At 49.5% G+C, this 24,344-nt stretch overlaps 1 protein-coding gene across 1 annotated transcript; it reads right to left on the reverse strand.

Moving 5' to 3' along the window:
• Positions 1 to 5,006: 5,006 nt before the first annotated feature.
• MLYCD (malonyl-CoA decarboxylase) lies at positions 5,007 to 19,520 on the reverse strand. Its single transcript, XM_045818699.1, has 5 exons — positions 18,926 to 19,520; positions 12,308 to 12,420; positions 11,131 to 11,287; positions 8,305 to 8,454; positions 5,007 to 6,239 (listed from the first exon to the last, which is right to left on the reverse strand). The coding sequence occupies exons 1-5, from the start codon at positions 19,463 to 19,465 to the stop codon at positions 5,706 to 5,708; spliced, it is 1,494 nt and encodes a 497-aa protein (XP_045674655.1). The 5' UTR covers positions 19,466 to 19,520; the 3' UTR covers positions 5,007 to 5,705.
• Positions 19,521 to 24,344: the final 4,824 nt, after the last annotated feature.

Genomic DNA, 24,344 nt, shown 5'->3' on the forward strand with positions numbered 1-24,344 from the left:
ATGGATGTGACTTCCCACTCACCTAACCTCTTCGGACATTCCAATCCCGCCTCTGCCCTGGAGCAGTGTCCTGTCTCCTGGGGTCCGATGGCAGCAGCACAGGTTCCCCCATGTTTGGGCACCTGGGCCTTTGATTCAAGGATGTAAAGCAAGGGATGTGGAGAGTGTTCTCTGGCCCTGACTGACGTTGGTGCGTGAGTGGAGATTTCGTTTGCAGGGACAAAGGCATCACATGCTTGTTAATCAGCTTCTCTCCTGTGTGTTTGGTGGTGTGTGAGGCCCCCTCCTGCCCAGGTCTAAGGCCAGGACTCGGACCACGTTGTTTTTAATACATCACACTCCTTGTCAGAGGTTCAGCTCTCAGGTGGAGGCTGCATGATCCTGACATCTTGGGTAAAAATTTTAACTTTCAGCAATGAAGCTGTTTTGAAAATAGCAAAGGTTGGAAATGAGGGGTTTGGGATGTCCGGTGCTTGTTTCGACAAGCTGATCACACCGTGACTGCACAGGACAGAGAGCGAGCTCTGAGTCACGCTGATTACAAGCTGCCCAGTGTCATAGTCTTATGCAGTCTCTCAGTGTGCTTCGGCTCAATGATTTGGGGAGAAGCCGGGGTATTCTGAGGGCGGAAGTTGAGATCAGCTTGTACCGCAAGCTGATAGGTTGGTGGTGCCAATGTATGGATATTTTGATTCATCACACTGATGAATACATTGTTTTCACTGCAGTTAAATAGTTACAAATACAATTTTTATATGAGAGCTTAATACACTATTTGTGGGGCTCCAGAAGGCCCAGGAGGCCAGCCAGGCCCCCAATATCACCATGCCAAGCAGTTGCCAGGTCACACGGGGAAGCCACCACCTCCTGGCCACCCAGAGCAGCTCCCCAGGCCAGGACACTGGTTCTGAGTTCTGTCTGCAGATAGCTTTCTGGCTGGTCCTTGGACTTACTGCTGGGCTCCTGAGAACGTGTCTGAAGAACCCGCCGCAGAAGCGCAGGGGGAAAATTCACTTCGTGTGCCCAGAGACAGACCCTTCAAAGTGTCTCCCCTGTGGGATGTGTGCTAGTCTGGTGGCTCTTGGACAAACTGGTCATCTCATTTCATCCTTTTCCAGTTCCTGTTCTTTCAAAACTCTTTTGAGGACCTTTTGAATTTGTGGCTCTGGCTAGGGAAGCCCCCAGGGAACTTGTGGGGGAGTTATGTGAAAGCCAGGCTTGGGCAGGCAGCTCTGATCCCTGCCCTTGGGAACCAAGGGGGAGCCTGACATGTGGGATCTGGGCAACAGGTTTAATACCAAGGTCGCTTTGTTACTTGTTAAGAACTTAGGTTAACCTCCAAGGTGAGGAAAGGAACAGACAACACTGCCATCTAGTGGCAAATGGGTTGGACAGCGCCCATGATGGCAGTTCCAGATCCAGTTCCTACTCAGAACATTTTTAGCATCAGAACGAGTCTCTGACCCTGTGCGACAGAGGCCCTATGCAACAGGGGGATTTGCAAGTTCCTGGTCTCTCCAGCCAAGGTACTGTCACCACCCAAGGAGTCACCTGCTGTGCAGGAGTCACCACGTGAGGCTTCAGACCTGCATTCATAGCCAGGGGGGAGCCCCACTTAACCTGGGGACGAGTTGGGGACACTGTCTAGCTTGGGGGAAGTGTAAGTGAGACTGGAAGTGTGGCCTTTTAACTTCCCCTTTTTTATGTTTGAAGGGAACTTCCCTGATAGGCCTCAGGTCACACAGCAGCTGTGTGAGGGCAGGAGCTCCTGAGCCAGTCCCTTTGGGCTCCTCCTCTGCAGCTCTGCCGGCCCTCTGGGTGGGAGGCAGGTCCCTGTGGGGGCAAAGCATGCCCAGGTGCTGGGCCACCCTTGCCGGCTGTTCTGCCCTCTCTGAGCCCCAGTCTCCGCACCTGTCAGTGAGAAACACGCTTCCTCAGACTTCAGTGTGGAAAACATTCAGCCCAGAGCAGAGACACATGCTGTTTCTTTGTTCTTTCCTTGATCTTTAAATATTAGGTATTCGAGAAATGCAAATGTAACTCAGAAAAAAAAGACAAGCAAAGGCGAGAAAGAGACTTGGGTTCACCTCTATCAATTTGCTAAACTGCACATAATGCAGAAATTTCTGTGGTGAACGAAACCACAGGGAGGCTTTTGTTTCTGTCTAAGAATAGATAAGAATGGATTTCATATTCCAGTGAGTGTCTTAGAATCCAATTAAAAATCAGAAAGAGATGTTCACTCCATTTAAGTCTTAAGTGCACCTTATGCTTAATTTCAAACAAAGCCCAGAATAAGCCAATGCTTGCAAAATGTTAAAGAGACACCCCAACCTCTTTTAAACCACACACAGAACAAGGAGAAAGTGGCCTCTGCTTGCAGGAGTGTAATGCCCTCAGGTGACCAAGAGAGGGCAGAGCTACACAACCCTTAGCTGCCAGGCATGTGGAGGAGGTGAAGATCCAGCCCTCTGAGAGGAGGGGAGAGATGGAGGAAGGGGGGGGGGGTGGGGGGGCGGGGACCGGAAGGCAGGTATCAGAATGACTCCAACCAGGGAGGCAGAGCTGGTTGGGCACTTGTTGGACAAGGTACCAGCTGGGAGAGCTTGGGCCATGCTGTTTAATCTGGTGCTCCTCAACTGGAAGTGGGGTGCTGCTTCATTATCAGGGGGTGGGGAGCCTGCCTCAGGCACTCATGCAGTGCACAGAGTAGAAACTCTTGGGAATGAATTACTCCACTTAGTCACCTTGTAGAAATTGTGAACAGGGGCCAGAAAACTGCCAAACACTCTAACTGCCAAGGAAGGGGATGACAGGTTCCAGAACCTACATTAAGGTAAGGGCAACACAGTCCCCAGGCAAAAGCCCAGATGTAGGAACATTTGTAATAAGCGCAGTAACTGGCGCAATTTACGCACTTTGTGTACGTTGTCTCCTTTGCGCCTCTCAGCAGCCCCTGAGGCCGGTGCTGTGGTCCACCCACATTTACAGATGGGAAAACTCAGGCAGAGCGAGAGCAGGCGGCTTGCCGCTGGCCACCCAGCTGGGAAGTGGTGGGGCTGGGGTTTGGCTCCAGCACTGGCTGCAGCCGAAGTTGGTGGCCTCAACCATTATGCCACACATTGCCCTTCTGAACAAAAAGGGACCCATGACCTGGTCGGAGCAGGCCGGCCCCAAGTCCATTAGCACCCCTTGAATCAGAATTATTCCGCATTCCAGCAGAGCCCAGGACTCTGCCTCCAGTGCAACTCCCCAGAAGGGATAAAGATCTGGGTCTGTCTAAATGACAGATACTGAAGCAGCGAGTGTTGAGGACAGTTGTGGTGGTGGGTGGGAGACTTCGAGAAGGAACAGGCTCCATGGGCCCATGGGGTGGCCGTGGTAATGGACCACCACTTCAGCCTTGAACCTGGGGAGCTATGGAAACCACTATTGACGACAATTTATGGAGCACCTACTGTGAGCCCACCACACTGTGGGGCATTTCCCAGAGGACGCTACTGTGGTCAGAGTGATTGCCAGGGTCCCTAAGAGCAAATGGGATGAAAGTCAGGCCTGGGAGACAGTGCCTGCACCCACAGCTACTGGGTCCCCCGTGTGAGGATGTCACCTGGGCAGGGTGTAGTGATCTCCTGTAGGATGGAGGTTCCCAACACTAAGATCCGGTGAGGAGACTTTCTTGCTGCCTCCAGACCCGGCCGCTGCCCGATGCTGACTCCCACTCTGCAGTGAGCACTGCGCAAAAGACAACGTCATCCCTCAGAGGAGTGGGAGCCAGGCCATTCGGCCACATTCCGCCTTCTACCAGCTGTAGGCCAAGCGTGGGAAGCAAGCAATGAGGGGCCCCCTGCAACCTCTGTGAGTAGGGCAATTCCCACTCAGTGCAGGATGAGGGTGGCATCAGAGAGAACTCTGTCCCTTCAGCGACCGGGCTGAGGCACGGGGGAGGGAGACCCACTCGTCCTCACCCGTCAGCCTCAGTCCATTCAGGCTGCTGTAAAACACCCGGATTGGGGCACTTATAAACAGCAGATTCACTGCTCACAGTTCTGGAGGCTGGAAATTAGAGATCAAGGCGCCACCACGATTGGGTGAGGGCCCTCTCCTGGGCTGCAGACTCCTTGCTGTACCCTCCCATGGTTGGGCAGGGGGAGGGAACTTGGAAGGGTCTCTTTTATAAGGGCACTACTTCCATTCATGATGGTTCCACCCTTATGAGCTATCACCTCTCAAAGCTCCTTTCCATTGATGCCATTATCTCCGGGGGTTAGGATTTCAACGAGTAAACTTTTGGGGGAAGCACATTCAGACTACAGAACCATACACACCTACCCACCCTCTCTAAGGCATGCCTACTGCAGAGAGGCAGGTGGTCCTAGAGCCAAGGAGGGGGTGGGGGGCACCTGGCACAGGTGGAGGCCCTGGCATGGTAGAGGTCAGAGACCCAAAGGGCCTGGGACATTAGCAGGCCATGTCACCCACCAGGAGGAATTCTGTCTGTAAAAGGGGCCCAACAGGAGGCCAGGGCTGCTGACCAGAGTCCTGCAGTAACTCCAGAGCCCAAGGGCTTTCAGAATTAGCTTGACACACTGCGAAGAAGCATGGGACAGCTTTGACCAGGATTCAGAAAAAGCAGAAGTTCCACTACTGATCGCCGCTGTGCTGATTGTTGTCGGGCCACAAGTCACATGCAGGAGACGGCAGAGAAGGACCAGGAGACGAGTGTGGAGGATGAAAACCAAAGAATGCCAGGTGACCTGGCTGCTGAACTGAGGACAGTGCAAGCACAGTGAGCAGACACGCAGAGACACGTGCATCCCCCCACTTCCCCTAACCGCAGCGTTGCTCCTCCCCTGGTCTCTGACGAAGGCAGCATGCTTTGGGCCTTCTCCACGGGGCACCCAAACGTGTGTGCAGGTGGGCCGGGGGCCCAAGGTGCAGCTGGCATTTCAGAGCGGGTTCCAGCTTGTGAGGTCTCAGGTCTTAAAGACAACCACCAAGCCATCTTAAATAACCATGTGTTTAATGCTTCACAGAACAGACTTGTTCTTTACTATTAAGTCCATTACGAACTTGAATCACTAAAAATTTAAAAGTCCATAACTGAATTGAAGCCCTAAGCAACTTTCTGTGTGCAGTGATTTCGCACAGAAAACTGTGTGTAAAGTCACGAACCATTTCACACATTTGTGATCTCCAGAATGCGACCAGTAAAACGGAGCAGAGCCCTCTGTCCCTTTGCAGTGGCTGGAGAGCAACGGCGAGAGTCGCCACAGCTGAACTATGTTCTGGGCTCGAAGGAAAATCCATGTGCACCTGGGCTGTCTGCCCGGTCCCCGTGAGGCTGCCCGACCCACGTGGGATGACAGCCGGCTGGGGATCCGGGGCTTTCGGAACACAGAGGCGCCATAGCGCCGACCCTGGGCAGGCAGCCAGGCTGAAGGCAACAACAGAATCTTCTGGAGAGAGCACTGCCTCCCCACCCAGTCTGTGTCCGCCTTACCTGCCCCCGCCTTATGGCCAGGTATCACACCTTTTGGTGCACGACGAACTCTGCGGCCCGGCCTGCCCGCGTGGCCCTGCTGCGGCAGAGAACGCAGTGTGACTGCTTTACCAGAGAGCTCCTTCTGACCCATCACCCCTGACTCATCCAGAGAGTTATGTTTTTCCGGGCCAGGGACATCGCTGTCTGCTTCAGGAGAGGTTTAGAGTTTGCTGTTCTTCTGGAACTGGGCCACCAGGCTGAGGACCTGCTCAGAGGCTTTGATGTTCTTGGAGCTAAGGTAGCTGGTGCTGTTGGTGGCGGTCTCCTCCAGGTAGTACCGGTAGTTGACCATCAGGCCGCACGAGCTGGTGATGCCCTTGAGGCTGAGGTCAGCCATCCAGTTGATGCGCCACATCACAGCCCCGTTCTGCAGGTGGAAGTTTGCCACGGGGTTCAGGGCGTAGCCCCGATGCTTCTCTCCGTACAGGTACCAGGCACAGAGCCGCATCAAGGGGGCCTGGAGGGCCCTGACCAGCTTTTCAGACTTCACCCATTCATTGCTGCTGAGAAAGGCTTTGAGGGTCTCATTAGTAGAACCCCCTGTGATCTCAGAGATTTCTTTACACTCAGAATCTGTAAATAATTCATTCCTCCCATGATCCTTTGCTTGTGAGTTCAGGAGCCCCAGGAGCCACTTGGTGAAGCCGGGGATAGGAGACAGGCTGGAAAATGTCTCCAGGTGAGGAAACTCTTTCTGTAAGGCACAGTTTGGGTCGGGGAAGGAAGGCGGGGAGAACACACACACAGAGAAACAATTCAACAGGTGAGTCACGGACACAGAACACCTCTCCATGTATCATCTATGTGTCATTAAACTGTGCATGCTGCTTCACAAGGTGATATTTGAGATGCATTAATTTTTCTTCTTTCAAGGAACATTTAGAAAGACTCTGATGTGTGCCAGGCCCTGGAGGCACCCTGAGGCCCCGAGGCAAGCCCCTTCCGGCAGAGGCTCCACTCGCACTGCTGATCAGAGGCAGCGGACCGCGCCGCTGCTGGCAGGACTCGACTTGCCGTCTTCTGACGACAGATCTTGTCTTTCTGGCACACCGTTCCCCTCCCAGGGGCATCTTTGCAGCCACACAGTCTGGTTTGGTGCCAGGCACACAGGTGCCCAGTGGCTGTTTGTTGAATGAATAACTGACTGCCCAGCTATAAAGCAGTGAGTGCAGAGGATGGGATAGAAGGGGAGGCAATGGGTCTTCCTCCATATCAGCTCAATCATTATTATTCAAATTACAGAGCTCTCAGTGCTCATTTTTAAAAATCCAGGGTTTTTGGTTTATATATGTAATACATATGCTCCCTATAGGAACAATGTTTAAAGATTTATGACAGAAGCAAAGAAAACCATAACACTCCTCTACTCTGAGATAACTGCTTTGAATAGTTTGCTAAAGTATAACTCCTTCTGGTCTTTCTCCAGGCAGTTTTTACATGGGTGAGACATTTATTTTATATCCTGTCAGGAACTTGTATCATGACCATTTCCTCATTATCACTAAAATTCAGAAACAACTTTAACAGAGTAGTATCTAAAGATGAGACTATACCATTGTTTTCCTAATCATGTTCTTTGCAGTGGACATTGAACGTGGCTGCTAGTGTTGGCTTTACAGACCCCCACAGACGCTTCCGTGCAAGAGAGGGCTGCACGCCCTCTGAGTTCTCTGTGATGATCTCCTGGCTTGTAGCCCAGCCGTCTGGATGGCCGCCGGGCCCAGGGGCCACTCTGACTGAGAAACACAGCCCGCGGGTGAGTGGCCCAGAGCCCCGGTTCCACTCCCCTGGGATCACCTGCCACACGCTCACCCTCTCTCTGCCCAGTTCATCTGCACCTTTAGCAAAGGAGGAGGAGACAAGGAGAAGCTGGTAACTAATTAGACGTGGCTTCTTACTGCCTCTGGGGAAAGGGGCAGAGAGTGGTTCTAATAAAGCTGATATCCAACTGAATCTCGAGCTCTCAAACTGAAAATTGATTATGAATTTAATACAAAGCACATAAATATTTTAATTCCACTCTGTCACTCTAAGGAAGAACTTTGGCTGCAGCTGTGTTGAAACTACCCAAAGCAGAGAATATCAGTCTCAGAACCAATTATTAACAATCTAATTATTTTACCTAATAATTAGATTCTACTTATTACAGTTTAGCCTAGCCCTTTATAAGATGGTTTCAAAGGATCTAGACCTAGAGTGAACCTCAACATTGTTGCTGCAGAATGGTTTAAGTGTTCCTCCCAGGGCAATGAGAAGAAAGTTGTATATGCATTTTAAAAAGCCAGTCTTTAAAGCTACCTGGTCTGACCTCGACACTCCCTCAAATGAGGAGAAAGCCCAAGCTGATGAACCATAGGGGCCAGAAACCTGGAGAGGGTGGGCAGGGGTGGATGGGGGGTGGTGTGGCTGGAATGACACAAAAGTATCATCCAAACTGGGACGGGTGAGAAGGAAAGGCGGCTCTCCCCACAATTACGCTGCGACAACACGGGCAGGTCGGAGAGCAAGGCCCCCGGGGAAGCTGAAGGCCTCCAAACCCCTGCATTTGTGCCTGAGAAGCTGCTTTCCTGACGCCCTTTTCTCCTCCCTTGAGCGATCTCAGGGCCCCTGGAAGTGCCTCTGGAACTTTTCTCTCCTGTCCTTCTTCCTCTCAGTTCAAACCGTCACTGCCGACCCTGAAACCCGGTGACCGACTGCACTGCAGCAGCAGGGTCAGCAGGGGCTTGGACCCAGTGGTCCCACAGTGGCACCTCACTCACCTGCAGCTCCTTCACCACCCGCTTTATGAGGAAGGTCCCCAGCTCCACCCCCTGCAGGCCTTGCTGGGTCAGGCTGATGGAATAAAAGATGGCAGCGGCAATTTTGTTCTTCTCCTCTGTTTCCGAGGGAGGATAATCCTTCACTATCGCCTGCAAAACATGAATGCCGGTGGTGAGCGGGCTTGGGTGCTCTCGTCCTTGCACCTCACGCTTTCACTTCGGGCCACGAGAAAACCCTCCCAGGGTGGGAGCTGAAAGCCCTCCGCGTCCCCCCTGCTCAGGGACCAGGCTACAAACACTGCCTGGTCTGTGCTGAGACCTCCCTGCAGACGGCACCAGCACAACTCCTCTGGGTGGATTGCTCAGTGCTGTGTCATGTCCACCCCTTTGACGGTCTCTGCAAACTTGGTGAGCGGCATTTATGTCCCTTTTGTCTCCTTCAGGCCTTTGTGCAAACTGAAACTTGACTGCTCCTCTCCCTTCGACCCCCAGAGAGAACCCCCACCCCTTGTCCAGGCCACAGGGCTCCACTCTCTGCAAAGGCCTGTTTGCTCCCCTTCAGTTATTTTCAGTCCTTTTCTCTGAACCCTATTCTTAGATTTCTCAGGAGACCTGAGAGTCCTATATACTGTTTTCTGTGAGGGAGCTTACCTTTTCCTGACTTTTCCATGTACCTTTTTGATTTTGTCCCACATTCTTGTTTTTCCTCAGTGAAAATACACACCCACAAAGCAACCTAAGATAGGACTTGCACTGGAAGTCCCTTAGTCAAGTCTGATTTTATTAGCTCTCAGTTTTGACTGCAGGGTTTCTGAACCTTAATACTCGGCAGGTCACTTGCCAATCGTGGAGTAGCAGGTGGTTACCTTTCAGTTCGCTTTGATGTGGGCACGCCGGCTTGCTTCTGAAGAGCACACTTACACTACTCTGACTTCCACCGGCTCCATGGGCTTCTTGAGGTTGTGGTGGTTGGCCCAGAACCCACGACGAGGTCTGGGAGCCCACACACTCTCTGAAACTGTGGATGGAATGCGCGGCTCTGCGCACATCCCCTGGGGGAAACGCCCTCAGCTTTCATCCTCTTCACATGCTCACAGGGTCTTTTCCCTGACTCCTGAAAAGTTAGGAACTGCGGCTGTAAGGTAGCAGGCTAGACGGCGAGACAGACACCGTCCCAGGCTGAGCGACCCCTGCCGGCCGTGCTGGCCCTGCCCCCGCACCGGCACCCATGGAAGAACTCTGAGCCTCAGAGGGCAGGGCTCAGCTGCCGTCACTACCGTCTTCATCTCGGTGAATGGTCACCTTGGTTTTTCAAGAAGTCTGCAGGTTACCTGTGGTTCCTTATTAAAAAATTTCCAGCAAATCTTTTTTTTTAAGTTTTCAAAAATAAAAATGAATCTTTCTTTGGTTATGCAAATGAGATATGCATAATGTGCGAGGCAAAAATAATTGCATGAAGAAGAAATGACGGATTATTCCAAAACCTAACCCCAAGTCCTCCTTCAGGAGTCACAGGAGTCATTTGACAAACACCTTTTTGGTCTGTCTCATTGGCTATTGCAATAAGCAGTAATACATGGAACGTGATTCGCAGACTAATGGACACAGAGCAAATGCTTAATTGATATTACTAACATTATCAATAGGATCATACTATACATGCTATCCTGTAAGTTGATTTTTTATGCACTCACTTTGCACTAGTCCATGTCAAAAATATAAAACTACATCAACACTTAAATACATTCATAGAAATCTAATGCATGGGAGGATGTACCAGATGTACACGCCCTCACTTCTTTAACACGTCCCCTCCTGATGGACACCTAGGTTATTATTTCTAGCCTTCCAAAACTATAGACAGCGCTGCAATCTCCTGAACTCTTAGGTCTGAGTATCTCTCTAGGATAAATCCCCAAGAATGACATTTTTAGGTCAAAGGAATGCACATTGAATAGTTTAACAGATATCAGCAAGCTGTCCTCAGAAAGGCTTTAATGAATTCTGGTGTGACAGTGTGCCGACTCTTTCAAACACAAAATCATAAGGGGTTTCTCCCTGGTTATCGATAGCATCTGTTTGCCCACCTGCCCGACTTCTCCCCCTTCTGACAGTAGGCACGCTGCCCCGAAGGCCCGTCCTGCGACCTGCTATCCTCTCTCCAGCTGCCACACAGGCCGCTCCCAGGCCAAAGTCCTCGTCCACCTCAGCCTCCTGGTTTGAGCAAACCCATTGTGACCCAGGTGTCCCTGTGTCCCCTCACCTGTCTTAACCTTCCTTGCGATCTGCTCTCCCACTCCCAGTCCCTGCCCTGGCTCTGCTGCCTCCCACGAGCCTGCAGGAATGTTTCGGACATTCTCGCCGACTCCTCGGGGACAGCCAGCCGCGTGTGCCACAGGCAGGCCTGTCCACCTGGCTCCCATGGCTTCTGCTCACTGGGCAGAGGCCACAGTGTGAGTCTCTTTCTCAGTCCCGTTCCACTCAAAACTGCCCACGGGCTCTTCACAAACGAGGAAAAGTTGAACCATGCGCCCTTCCTTCTCTTCTGCCCTCACAACCCTTCCGCCTCACAGAAACATTCTGTAACAGACTTCAACCCTGACTCCACTTGAAGTCAGGAACCCAGATGAATGCTCTCCTCATTTAAAAACTGCCCATATACCACACCTCTACGTTGCGTAGCTGTAACGCTAGAGATTTTATATAGCCAATTCAAAAATCCACAAAAGCCTAAAGCTTCTGAAAAGGGGGCATAGAACCAAGTTTAAAAAACCTTGAGGAACTCCGCAGGAGCCCGCCTTGCCCTTGACCGGCGCCCGCAGGTACCTGGATGTTGCTGGAGATGTCACTGGTCAGCGCCACGTGCAGGACCACCAGGGGCTCCTCCGGGTTCACGCAGTGAGAAAAGAAGTAACACCTTCGGTATGGCCCGACACGCCGTTTTATATCCATCCAGTTCTTTATAGGATGCACAGCCTCAGACCTGGTGAGAAGATTACAAAGAGGTAAGACAAATGTTCAATTTACACGTTAAATAGCCATTGCTGATTCTGATTCATATTATTCACTCAAGTCAAATAAATCCTTTAAGTACAGCTTCAATTGCCTCCTCAGGAAAATTTAAAGAAAATCATTTTAATGCAAAACGGTACTGCCTGAAAGGAACTACAATTAATGACCATTTTACACACAAATTTGTGCTCTAATTTTTAATACCTGGTCTTAAGACTGGTTTGCGAGGCCCGGGGGAAGCAGTTAGGCAGCAGGCCGTAACGCAGAGGCCTAACCAGATGCTTAGTGGTTGAACATTCTATGTCTTTTATTTCCTTTAAATCTCCGCAGTTTGAAGTCAATGTTGCAGACACCATCTCTTGGTTCCATTTGACTAGCAGCCTCAGCCAGTCACTGTTTGTTTCCAGCACACACAACGGCAGCCGGCACCATCGGCCCCTCAAATCGGTCACACTGCAGATACTGCCACGTTTCCCAACCTTTGGCTGTGTAGGACAAGGGACTGTGAAGACCCTGAGGTGGAAAGGGCTCCCCCTACTGGTGAGAACAACTGTGACGTGCTAGCCTGCACTTCACTGTGTGTGGGACATGGGGGAATTATGCACGATATTGGTAATTCAGAGATTGTATCCAAGGGAGAAATTTTAACAACTAGATGAGGTTGTTAAACCTCATGATGAGATAGATGCTGTCTGGATGACTAGTGCAAACACTTGGTCCAGTGAATTATTACAACTCCGATAATGGGGTCCTGGGAAAAAGGGGGCCACGAGCTTTAAATGTGAGGGTGTAAATGAGACCCTGTGTGTGCATGTGTGCCGGCAGAAGGACCAGTTTCTGTCTGTGACCTTTCCTCCCCCACGATCTCGACATCACCTGCTAGGACAGCCACAGTGTTTGTGAATGCTGCGTAGGCTTGGGACAGAATGGACGTGTGAAAGGGGGCTGGCCTGCAGCTAAAAGATCAGGAAGGTGAAAACCTGAGACTTACTCACTGACTTTCTGCAGCACTTCACACGGTGAATGCCAGGTCACCCGTTCCAGGTTTAGGAACCCTGAGGAAAACCACTCGGTGAGCATGCCCTTCAGCACGCCGTTCATTTCCTGGAAGGGAGAGGAGAAAGTGTCAGCTTTTCCAAGCCCACCTCTGCATCCTCAGCTCACTGAGTTAAAGCACCAAGAGGTGAGATCAAAGGAGGCTGTGCAAGATGCTTCTCTAAAGGGCCTTCTCTGAGATATCGCTACTGAGCTCGTATCTCAATCAAGTTACACTGAGTTCAGAGCTCCATTCAGACTTTACTACTTCAACCTGTAAGATACCCGAGAGGGAACAGTCAATGTGAATGAAGTCTCCCACATGAAATCCCATGGTCCAGTTCGTCCACCGCAGCGAACACAACTGAATGCCCAAAGTGAACACAATGATGAACGGTACTCAGGAAGCACCGGCACAGACCGCACCGAGCTCAAGTCCCCACCCGGCAGGAACCATTCTGGATACGCCACAACGTCACTCCTGGTCTCCCAGGAGAAGCAAGTACGGGGGCCGGGTGCCACACTTCATCCGCTCTAAGGTGCCCATTTTTGCATTTTAGCATCTCTGAAGTCAGGACGCATCTCTCAAATGATGGCAGGTCACCATTTACCTGGTAGCGTTTTTTTTTCCTCTCCCTTAATAGGACACAAAGGAATATTGTATCTGGCAATCAGTGCACTCAGATTTGATAAAATTATTCTAATTTCACTTCATTTACTTATATCTAGTCTATTTCTGAAAATTGAGTCAGCTTTACCATCAAGATACATTTGCACTGAAACCTTTCGAGCAAGAAGAGCTTGAAAATGCTCAAGGATAGGACAGGGGCAGAACCACCTTGGGTTAGCCTGCCTGCTGTGCCCACGCTGAACGTGCAACAGCAGTAGGCCTTTCGTCACCAGAGTGGTGAGGAGAGGGGGTGGCTCTAGGACCGACGGGGAGAGACACAGAGTCAGACTCGGACTGAACTTCAAGAGCTTCTGAATAGCCAGATGTCATTCATCCTGGGAGAGTGTGACCCTCCCTGTGGGAAGTGACCGAGCACAGGGTCAACAAGAACTTGGTGAAGCTGTTTTAAAAATGACTTAAGTATCTGATAGTGGTTGGACAGAATTACCTTTGCAATGCCTTTGAACTCTCGATGGATTCCATAATCTAGTTTCCTTTACTCGGCTCTAAGCTCTGTAAGGGCAGAGGTCATTTCTACTTTAGTTCCCTAGTTTCCAAAGCATTCAGTGGGACCTTCCATGTGGAAGATGGCTAATAGACAGCAAATGAAAAATAGAAGAGCCCTGGCTGGTGTGGCTCAGTGGATTGAACGCTCAGTGGATGTGAACCAAAGAGGGTCGCTGGTTCGATTCCCAGTCAAGGCAAATGCCTGGGTTGCAGGCCAGATCCCCAGTGGTGGGAGGCATGAGAGGCAACCACACATTGATGTTTCTTTCCCTCTCTTTCTCCCTTCTCCTCTCTAAAAATAAATAAATAAAATCTTAAAAAAAAGAAAAAGAAGAAAAACTGGAGAATGGGGATTAGGAAGTAGCAGGAAGGGAGATACGAGATGTCATTCATTTGCTAGGAAATACAGAATGGCCCCTTACAAAACTATTTACTGCATTTGACTACAATGGTTCTTAATCTTCCTGGGGTCTGCACATCCTCTTAGGTAGGTGCTAAATACATTAATTAAATTTTGCATGCAACTGCCTGCAGTTCATAGAGCCTTTGAAATACATTTTTGGGTCATCCCCAGGGGTTCATGGACCCCGGGCTTAGGAACCTCTGCACTAAATGGTTAGAAATAGATTAGTCCAGTTCCATGTAAGGTGTACTGGCATCTCTATTACATTCATAATAGAAAAGCTGGAACTATCTAGTTTCAGTATTAATTCAGTATTAATTATTAAAGAAATGGTTTGGCTGATGAAAGCTCCCTGTCTGAAAGTCTCTTCATTCTATTTTGGGCTATTGACAGCTATAAAATGTGACACTGGTCACAAGAACTGGGAATCTGGGTTAAAGGTTACACGTCTCCACAGCTGTTCAGGCTGGAATTAGCCACCCACGTAGCAAGGTTACTGGATCACAGAGAAAAGGAGCGAAAGAAATCACTATGCTTTCTGTCCATTAATCCTGCAGTCATTTATCAACCATCCAAGGCTCCTAAATACAACTGCTAGCAATACTGGGGTGGCGCCAAAGTAGGTATCAGGTCTGTTTTTCCCGTGCTGCCGGTTCTAGTGATCCTGGATGACACTGCTGAGGAGGCCAGCCAACTCTCTCTCTCTCTCAGCAGATGAAAGGCTGTCTCCCACACTCTCCTTGGGAGTTTTTGGCTATCAAGATCTTCCCAGTTTTGGTGTGTGAAGAGTTACTTTCCATCACTCAGAAGCCCCGGGGAAGGGCAATGAAAGCTATCAGAAAGGGCCCTGGTGCCGAGGTTACATTTTAGGTGCAGTTCCAGCTCGTGCAAGCTGCTGCCCCACAGGCGGCTGGGGCACACTTCCTACCCACAGAGCAGACCTTTTTAGGTCTAGCTAAACACAAACTTTAGAACCAAGAATGACCACTATACTAACTTAAAAGCAGGACGAGCCACCAGAAAAGACTGGGCAACAGTGTCTGCCAGGGCTGCGCATGCAACAGCGGGGATGCTGGCCGCAGTCTGACACATATTTAGTCCCTTCTCTTAGATTCCATCCACACTGCTTGAAGGCTTGCACACCTCTCATTTCACCATCATTTCTGTGCTTAAATTGCCCCTCAAGAAACCCTTCCATTTTCTAAATGCTGACTTCCCTCTGGTGTCAACCAATAGCCAAATAGTGCTCAGACCTCCTGCTATAATGGGGGTCAATTCAGTTCCATTGGGCATTTTATCTAAGAAACCGAACTGTGCAACCCAAGTGTGCCTTTGGGAATTTCTCTGGAGAAAAAAAAAGCCTATAAACCAACACACAGAAACCATATGCCCTCCCCTGACCATCCCATGAGCACAGCTGGGCGCACACCTGCAAGGTCACAGGGCATTCTGTTCAGGAAGCATCCGTGTGTTGGATCTGCTGTCTCAAGAAACAACACAGATTTTTGACCTTTGCAGGCTGTAAAAACTTTCTTCAGGTAGCACTTGTATGTTCCCAGCAGAGACTTGAAACTGACTCTGAACTTATCAAAAAGGACTAAGATGCCATGGGAGAGAAAACAGACCTGTCTGACTTAAAATACCTCAGGAGAGAGAGAGACACGGGCCTAGCCTCACGCCTTTGGTCTTCACGCTGGGCTACACTTGAAATGGAGGTGCCAGCCTCCCAGATTCTTCCCACAGTTCCAATCATCACAGCCCTCTGTCAGAGCCAAGGTCTCGACAAACCTCCCCTCATTTGTAAAACGAATTCTTAGCAAAGCTCCACCACATCCTTTAGGGCGTTTCTTAGCAGAGAAGCAGACTGACCTTGAGCAAATGAACTACCAGCTGACAATCTCACCTCAGTGCAGAGCCAACTGGCCCAGGGAGAGTGACCTGGTTAAGATCACCTAAAATCATGTCTCTAACCAGGGGATGGCAGAGACAGGCCTGAGAACCTGCCTCCTATCTCCCCACCCAGTGCCTCTTGCGCTCTACTCACTGTCTGCTCAAAGGCCCTGAATCAGCACGCTGGGCCTCACATTGCTGTTATTCTAAAGTGCCTTTGCACCCCACTGGCTCTGGTAAGCAAGAACCCCTGCCATACACACAGTGGACCGAATCCATTCGGAGGTGAATGCTCAGGACCAAGGCCACAGCAGCTCATGAAAACCAGGGCGTCTTCACCTGCATGTGCCAGCGAGTCCTAAGGTCAATGGGGCCCGCATGTCTGTGCCAGGGCACCTGCTGCGTGCACACAGGAAGGGGTGCTGACACCTGGGACAAACGCAGAGGGGTTCCCCACTTCCCCAGCATCAGGGGCATCGCAGGCCCCTTGGGACTCCTGCTCCAAAGCTTCACATGCCAAACTTCTGGCGGTTCCTAACACTGATTTCCTAAAAGCAAAAAGTTCTGGCTGTGTCACCTCTTTAACTCGGATGCAAAATCAGGAATTTGGTAGAAAAGAATCAAGATAGACACTAGGTGACTCTGGTGATAGAGTACAATATCAGATCCCAGTGACAACGTCTATGGATTTAAAAAGAACTATTCTCTGAGTGATTTCAATGATAGGGAGTTTTTAAAAAGTGATGCAACTATGTAGACCAAAAGAGAAGGGAATCACCAACCACTAACAAGCACACTAAATATAAGGAAAAATTTTCTAGGGAGAGGAAACGGAAGAGGCATGATAGACACTAAAACAGGCTTTTGGACCTAATGTGTCCAGACCATGTGCAGAGGCAAAGGCCAGGCTATGGTTATTTATGCTTTCTTCAAAAAACATCTTTACTCCATGTGGCTTTTTGCCTGTAGGTATACAACTTCTTTCCCCCATGTGTGTGAACAGTTGGTTAAAAGAACAAGGGAACCCTGAACATCTGAGAACATCTGGTTTGCTGGCAGCTCTGGATTTCCCTGGGGCGAGTTCTTCTCTTCCAAGTCTCAATGTCACAGCTTTCAGCTGCCACACTATTCCTTTTCCATTGCCCAAGAACCACGTGTTTTCTCATGTGGGCAATAGCAAGGGGACACAGTCAGTAACATGTCAGAGAATCAGAGGCTTTAGAACTGGTTGAGGCATTAGAAATCACCCAGGGCCAACACTTGCTGAAATCTGCCACGGGCAGTCTGAATGTCTGACATGATGTCTCTCTTGGCTGTGCAGAAACCTCCCAGGCCCTCTGGGCTTCCTTCCAGGCTCAGAATTCTGAGGGTAGAGCAATCTGACATCAAGACAAATGGGAATGATTAGTGTGCTGACTTTGTCTTATAGCAGGGCACCCAGGAGTCTATCTTAATGTGTCATTCATCATTTTACTATGCAAGAAATTTAAGACAAGGTTCCCAGCTTTCAAGGAGCTGATCATCTATTTGGGGGTAGGGGGAATATACATTTCAAACACTAAATTCTGTGGTTGATGTATAACATCTAAGTGAGGGGTGCAGATAAAAATGTATGCCATGGAAGCTCAAAACTGAGTGAGATGGCTTTGAACTGGAGTGCCTGGAAAAGCTGAGTGAATGAGCTAAGGGTGGGCGCATCTCTTATTCTACTGGCCTCCCAAGTGGAAATCACACAGGGATGTGGGTTCCGGGACTTTCTATCCAAGAGTCAGCTTGGCTGGAGGTGAGTCTATGGAGAGGAGTAAGTAATGGAGACTAAAGATGGGAATGTTGTCCAGGATGGTTTGGTGTGCATCGTAAATGACAAAGGACAGACACTAAATGCGATCCTGCTGCCATGTGATGCTTGGTGGTTTTTCAAAAGGGAGTCAAGACTGACCTGTGATTTTAGAGAAAGACTGGCACTGAGACTGCTGGTAAGACAGAAGCTTGCACAGAAAGTAAGTACAGTCACAACTAGAGAATACTGAACTCCTGATTCAGTAAAACTAAATAAAACAAAGCCACCAATTAACTGGAGTGTTTTGTCTGCCCTCCACTTTAGAGAAAAAGGTAAATTCTAAGAGAACAAATCCATTTTAGATCTAGTAAAATAGTCAACTTCAGGAGTCACTGTGTAGTGATGAAGTACTCAGCTGTGGAACCATTGAGACTGGCTTGAGTTGTGGCCCTCTTACCAACTCTCTGCTCTGGGCATTGCACTTAACCTCAACGAGCTTTAATCACCTCATCTGTAACACAGTTCCCTATCACTTGCTGAGGATGAAATGAGCAAATGTATGACAAGCGCTTACCAACCACCATGCCTCTACTTAACTCTTCTCATTCTAGATCCAAAGCCCCTGGACCAAGTGACCTGGGAGCCTAGAGCATGCCCCATACAAGATAAACGCTGGATGTTGCATGTCGAAGGATGGATGGACAGGTGAATGATTTCATTCTGAGACAGCTAACATTCTACCTAATTCTCTAGATTTCTATGCAGTAAGAGTCAAGTTCCAGAAGGCACCCAGAATCTGAGACAAGTTCTAGTCATTTCTGTACGTTTGACAGGGTTTCTTATGGCAATGGCTTACACCTAGTGGGTGCACAGTTAACTTTCGGACACAATCCAGGTTTTTCAGAAAGGCTGCCTGATGCTGACTTTGACACTTGTTCAAGTACACCACATAGGGGAGACCTCTCGGCTAAAATAGTAAGTCTTTGTGAAGTATACTAATCACGAATGGGGCATGACAGTCATCTTAAAGGTAGGCGATTGCCTTATCTAATAAACACTACATGGTATGGACTAGGGCAAGATATGACTAGACGGAGATAAGGATTCAGAAAACCCTGGAAGGATGGGGACAGGGTTTGGGGCTCTGTAACTCGTGGTGAAGTGTGAACGGCTTCAGGGAGGGAAGGCGGAGCGTTTGGGGCTTGAGGGGCAGTGAGGGCTATATAGGGACTGCCAAGGGCCCACGGACCTGGGCGCAAAGCGGGGGGCGACCCGGGCTTTCCCTTACTCCCAGGGGTTCGGGGCGGCCCGGGCGGGGCCTTACCCGGACGTGCGGCCCCTCCACCAGCTTGAGGGCCTGCGCCTCGAGCAGGTCAGCCCGCAGCTGCACCAGGAAGCGCACGCCGCCGTCCAGCTTGCTGATGTGGTGGAAGAGGCCGCGGTATCGCGGAACCAGGGCGTAGCGCAGCCGGTCCTCAGCCTGCAGTAGCACGGCCGCCTCCCGCGGCTGCTCGCGCAGCTGGAGCACACTGGCGCTCTGTTCGGCCACTTGGCCGTGGTCCACTCCGAAGCCCTGCGCCAGACGGCCCAGCAGCTCGGCGCGTTCGGCCACCTCGGCCAGGCCGCCGTAGAAGCTAACGAAGTCCGCGCACTGGCCCTCGGCTGGGGCCGGCGTCTTCTCGCGAAGCTCGTAGGCCGGCACTGAGGGCACGGCGCGCTGCAGCAGCTCATCCATGGCCCGCTCCAGAGCGCCCGCCGCCGCTGGCCCGCTCGACAGCCGGGGTCCAAGCGGCCGCCGCGGCTGCCGGGGGAACCGTAGCGGGAGGAGTCGCCGCGCCACTAGACCTGGCCCAAAGCCTCGCATGGCGACAGGTGGCAACTATCCAGAAGATACCTTCACCACTGCCGCCGTGCTTCCGTCTTCCGGCGCACGCCGACCCCATTGGCCGAGGCCCGGAGACGGGGGCGGGAGCAGCCAATCGGAAGGCGTAGCTGTGGGGCTGGTGTGGGGCGGGGCGCTACGGGGCGGGGCTGGTGAGGGCGGGGCGAGACGGGGCGGGGCGCGGCCCGAGACCAAGTGAGATCAAAGGTCTTGATAGTGCCGGAGGGCTGCCTGCGGCCTCAGACGCCCCTCTCGTGACCTGTCACCTGGTCACTAGTTGTCATCGCCTTGGCCCCTCGTCTCTTCTGCGTCTCCCATTCTCTAGAGCCAAACTCTCCAACCTCAAGGTGCATCAAAGTCACCTGTGGAACGTGTTACGCATGCAGATTCCTGGAACCCAGTCCCAGAGGCTCTGATCCAGTGTGGCTGGGGTGGAGCCCAGGACTCTGCGTGCTTAAAGAAGTTTCATGGTGGTTGTTCTCTGACTAGGTAGCCTAGGTGCTCAGTTCGTTCTCAGTGTCTGATTGTCCAAGTTACTCCCAGAGCTGCAGCCCTTCTCTCTCCTGGTCCCTGGACTCAGCTTCCTGCTGCCTGCTAGAGAGCTTTTCATGGGTGAGGTGAATGGGGCTTTGCTGAGCACCTTGTTCCCAATCTGTTCCTCTTCCCTTAGTATTCGTTCGTTCGTTCATTCATTCATCAGAATGTTTATTAACCACCTAGTATGTGGTTAGGCACAGGAATAAAATAATGAACCAGACAGACCTGATCGTGCTCCATGGGGTTTACAGTCTAATGAAGGAGACAAATGATAACTAAAAACTGTAACAAGTGCTATAAAGAAAATAAACAGGGTGGAATATTATAATATTGCAGGGCCAGGGTGGATTTCCTGCTGTGGACAGGGTCATCAGGAAGGCTTCTCTGAAAAGGTGACATTTAATGTAGGACCTGATGATGATGATGATGATGATAATACATTTTTAAAAAGGGAAGTGAGTGTTGGTGAGATGTTGAGAAAATGGAACTTTCATACACTGTTGATGGGAAGGGAAGGTAAAGCGGTGCAGCCATCCTGGAAATCATTTCAACAGTACCTGGAGAAGTTACACATAGAGTTACCAAATGACCCAGCCATTCCACTCCTAGGTACACAAGAGAATTGTAACCATACAGTCACAGAAAACCTTGCACATGAATTTTCATAGCAGCATTATTTGTAATAGCCAAGAAGCAGAAAAAAACAAAATGTCAATGAACTGATAAATGGGATAAGCCGAATGCTGCATACCTATACAATGGAATATTATTCATCTATAAAAAACAATGAAATACTGATACACATTACAACATGGATGAACCTTGAAAACATTATGCCAAGTGAAAGAAGCTGGGTAACAAAGGACCACATATTGTATGATTCCATTTATATGAAATATCCAGAATGGGCAAATCCATAGAGACAAAATAGGTTAATGGTTGCTTAGCACTTGCAAAGGGGAGAATTGGGAATGAATGAAAATAGCTGTGGGGTTTCTTTTCAGTGATGAAACTATTTGGAATTAGTGCTGAAAATTGTACAACATTGTGAATGTACTAAAAACCACTGAACTACACACTTTTAAATGGCTAAAATGGTGAATTTTATTATGTAAATTTTATCTAAGAAAAACAAAGCAAAATAGACTGCTCCAGAATGATTGGCATTGCTCTACTTACTCAGTAGAATCTGATTGGTCTAGCTTGGATCAGGTACCCAGGCTGGGGTATAAGGTCACCTGAACCAAACAGGGCCAAGGGAGAGTCATCCTTTTGGGTGGAGACAGAGTATTCAGAGAGAGAGAGGGATGGGTTAGACAGTTGTTCCAATAAATGTCTAAGTAGAAAAAAATAGCATTAAAGAAAATATTGGGAAAAAAATCACCCATAATTCTGGCATCTTATTTACAACAGTATTTATTCCTGCAAATCCTTCCAGTATTTGTACACAGGCCAACATATTTTTTTGAGTTGTAATCACTGTTTGTCTATTTCCTGTTGTTTTCACTTTCCATCATATCATAGACATTTCTCATGTTTCCAAATCACTTTCAAATTACCCTTTTTAATGGCTGCATAACACTCAACTGAGTTGATGTACCATAATCTTTTAATCACTTTGCCATTTCTAGATATTAACATGATTTAAATTTTTTTGTTGGATATCTGTGTGTGTGTGTGTGTGTGTGTGTGTGTGTGTGTGTATTCATACCACAAAAAATGCTTTCATGCATACTGATTTTTTTCTTTACTGGAGTTTCCTAAATTTCTTTAGAAGACCAAATGGGATATATTTTCCCCAATGAAATATCAAACTAACAACAAACCTAGAAAGAAACGAGACTCATAAACTCACGGAGCTAGCTGGGAATGCAGTCACAATTCCGGGGGACTTCCTCCTCCCCCCGGGAAGGTCTCTGTTCTCACTGTGTGTTTATGCCTCTCTCCCCACCAGTAGTTCAATGAAGTCATCTCTGCTCTGAATATACTAATGCAGATTATCTCTTAATTTGGGTTGATCAGGTTGGTTGGTTTTTGCTGTTACAGTGCTACTTTGAACATCCTTAGATACGTCTTTCCGTCCTGGGGTACACTTGCAAGGGTCTCTCTAGACCAGTTTCTCAATGTTAACACACTAGACATTTTGGGATAGGTCATTCTTTGTGAGAGGTGCTGTCCTGTGCACTGTGAGATGTTTAGCAGCATCCCTAACCTCTACTTAGATGCCAGTAGCATATCCCACTTGCAACAATGAAAAATATCTCCAGACATTGCCAAGTGTCCTGTGGGGAACAAAGCAGCCCTCCCACCATTGAGAACCACTGCTCTAGGCCCTGCCATCCCTGAGCTCCGTGGTGGAGGCAGGGATGTGGGAGGAAGGCAGGTAACAATGGTTCTCGAGCTTTGGTGCACTTTAGAATCACATAGTGGTGTGGCGGGGGAGATTTTAAAATCTTCCATGTCCCATGTCCACATTGTAGCCAGTTCAATTAAATCAGAACCCCTGGGGCATACTGTTGGCACTGGTTCTCACAATGCCTGCACATTGGAATCACCTGGGAGCTCTAAGAAATTCTGATGTCTGGCCCACAACCCAGAGGTTCTGATTTAATTGGTCTGGAATGGGGCCTGGGCACTGGGATTTTAGACTCGCCTTAGGTGAGTCTAATGTGCAGTTACATTTAAACATTGGGGTAAATGCCTGTGAGGAGAACTGCTGGGCTGCAGGGCCCCACTTTACTGAGAAATGGAAAGCTGTTTCCTACCACCTTGTCTTTCACTGATGTCTGCCTTCCTCCCCCACCCCTGCTCCAGCACTGAGCTCAGTGCGGGCAGGGTCTGCCTCATTTGTCTTCAGATAACTGTTGCCTAACACAGTAGTTGGCACACAGTAGCTGCTTAATGTATATTTGTTGTTGAATGATTGGGAATGAGTTATAATTGTGCTGCAATTGAAAATGACCTTGTTGTTGCAGCTGAGACGGAGAGAAGCAGAAGTAAGTGCCTGGACATGGGAGTCAGCACCCCCACGGAGCCTCTAACACACTCCCCAGTGTCGAGCTAAGAAAGGTGGTCAATGTCCCCAAGTGTGAGGATTTGCAGATGCTTCATTCTGATGCCTCTGAGGACTCCCCGCTATCTGAAGCAGGGTTGGGGGGGGTGGTGCCAGGAAAGAGGGACTGTGAGGTGCTGGTAGAAAGGAGTCAGGCCTGGGATGTGGAGGTGTGAGCAGAGAGAAGTTGGATGGAGACTGGGGTGAAGGGACTCCTAGGTACCATTCCGTGATCAGCAAAACGCTGTCCCCCCAAATATGTCTGTATCTTCATCACTGGAACCTGCGGGTGTTACATGGCAAAAAGGAGTTGAGGTAGCAGGTAGAATGAGGTCACAGCTCATTTAGTTGCCAATGAGTTGACCTTGAGATGGGGAGGCCATCTGGGTTACCCAGGTGGAAGAGGAGGCAGAAGAGTTAGAATCAGAGAGAGATCTGAAGATGGAGGAAGGAGCCACAGGCCAAGGAATGCAAGTGGCCTCTAGAAGCTGAAAAAGGCAGGGAAAAAAATCTCTGGAGCCTCCAGGGGGAACCAGCCCTGTGTGGTTTTAGCTCCATGAGACTCAGGGTGGACTTAGAACCTCCAAACTGTAAGAAAATAAATCTGTGTTGTTTTAAGCCACTAAGTTTGTGGTCACCTGTTACAGCAGCAATAGGAAATTTACACACCTTCCAGGGTTTGCTTTGTTTGCGATGAAAGAAAGTGCAATGGGAAAAAGTATGTTTTGTATCCAACTCTGGTCTTTATGAATAAGAATAGCAAAAGCTTACTATTGAACATGCTAGGTGCCAGACATTATCCTATGCATATCACATGAACTCATTGCTTTAACCCTCACGACAACTCTGAGAGCTAGGTTCCGCTTGTATCTGAATTTACTGATAAGGTGGACTGAGACACAGAGAGGTGAAGTGTCTTGTTTAAGGGTGCCCAAGCAGTCTCACTCCAGAGTCCATGGAACACACTGCCACGTGTGTGAGTGGTTACTCAAAGGTCAGTTTCTTTCTGGTTAGGACCGCCGCCCTTCTCGACAGGTGGCAGGGTATAACCACCGGGACAACTGTGTTGAGGAGCCAGCTTGTGTGACTGCAGAGCAAACAAACTTCTCTATTGGGCAGGCGAGAGTTGACATCATGGTTCTGTGGCTTACCCACTGTGAGACTCCTGGCCAGTTACTTAACCTCTACCTTACAGGACTGGCATTTTGGTGACATGAGGAAAAGTATGAGAAATCACTCACCTATGTATTTCCATTTCTTGCCCCTCCCTGG

The sequence above is a fragment of the Phyllostomus hastatus genome, unplaced genomic scaffold (assembly GCF_019186645.2).
Source record: "Phyllostomus hastatus isolate PE091 unplaced genomic scaffold, TTU_PhHast_1.1 phas_scaffold_345, whole genome shotgun sequence".
In the NCBI taxonomy this organism is placed as follows: Eukaryota; Metazoa; Chordata; class Mammalia; order Chiroptera; family Phyllostomidae; genus Phyllostomus; species Phyllostomus hastatus.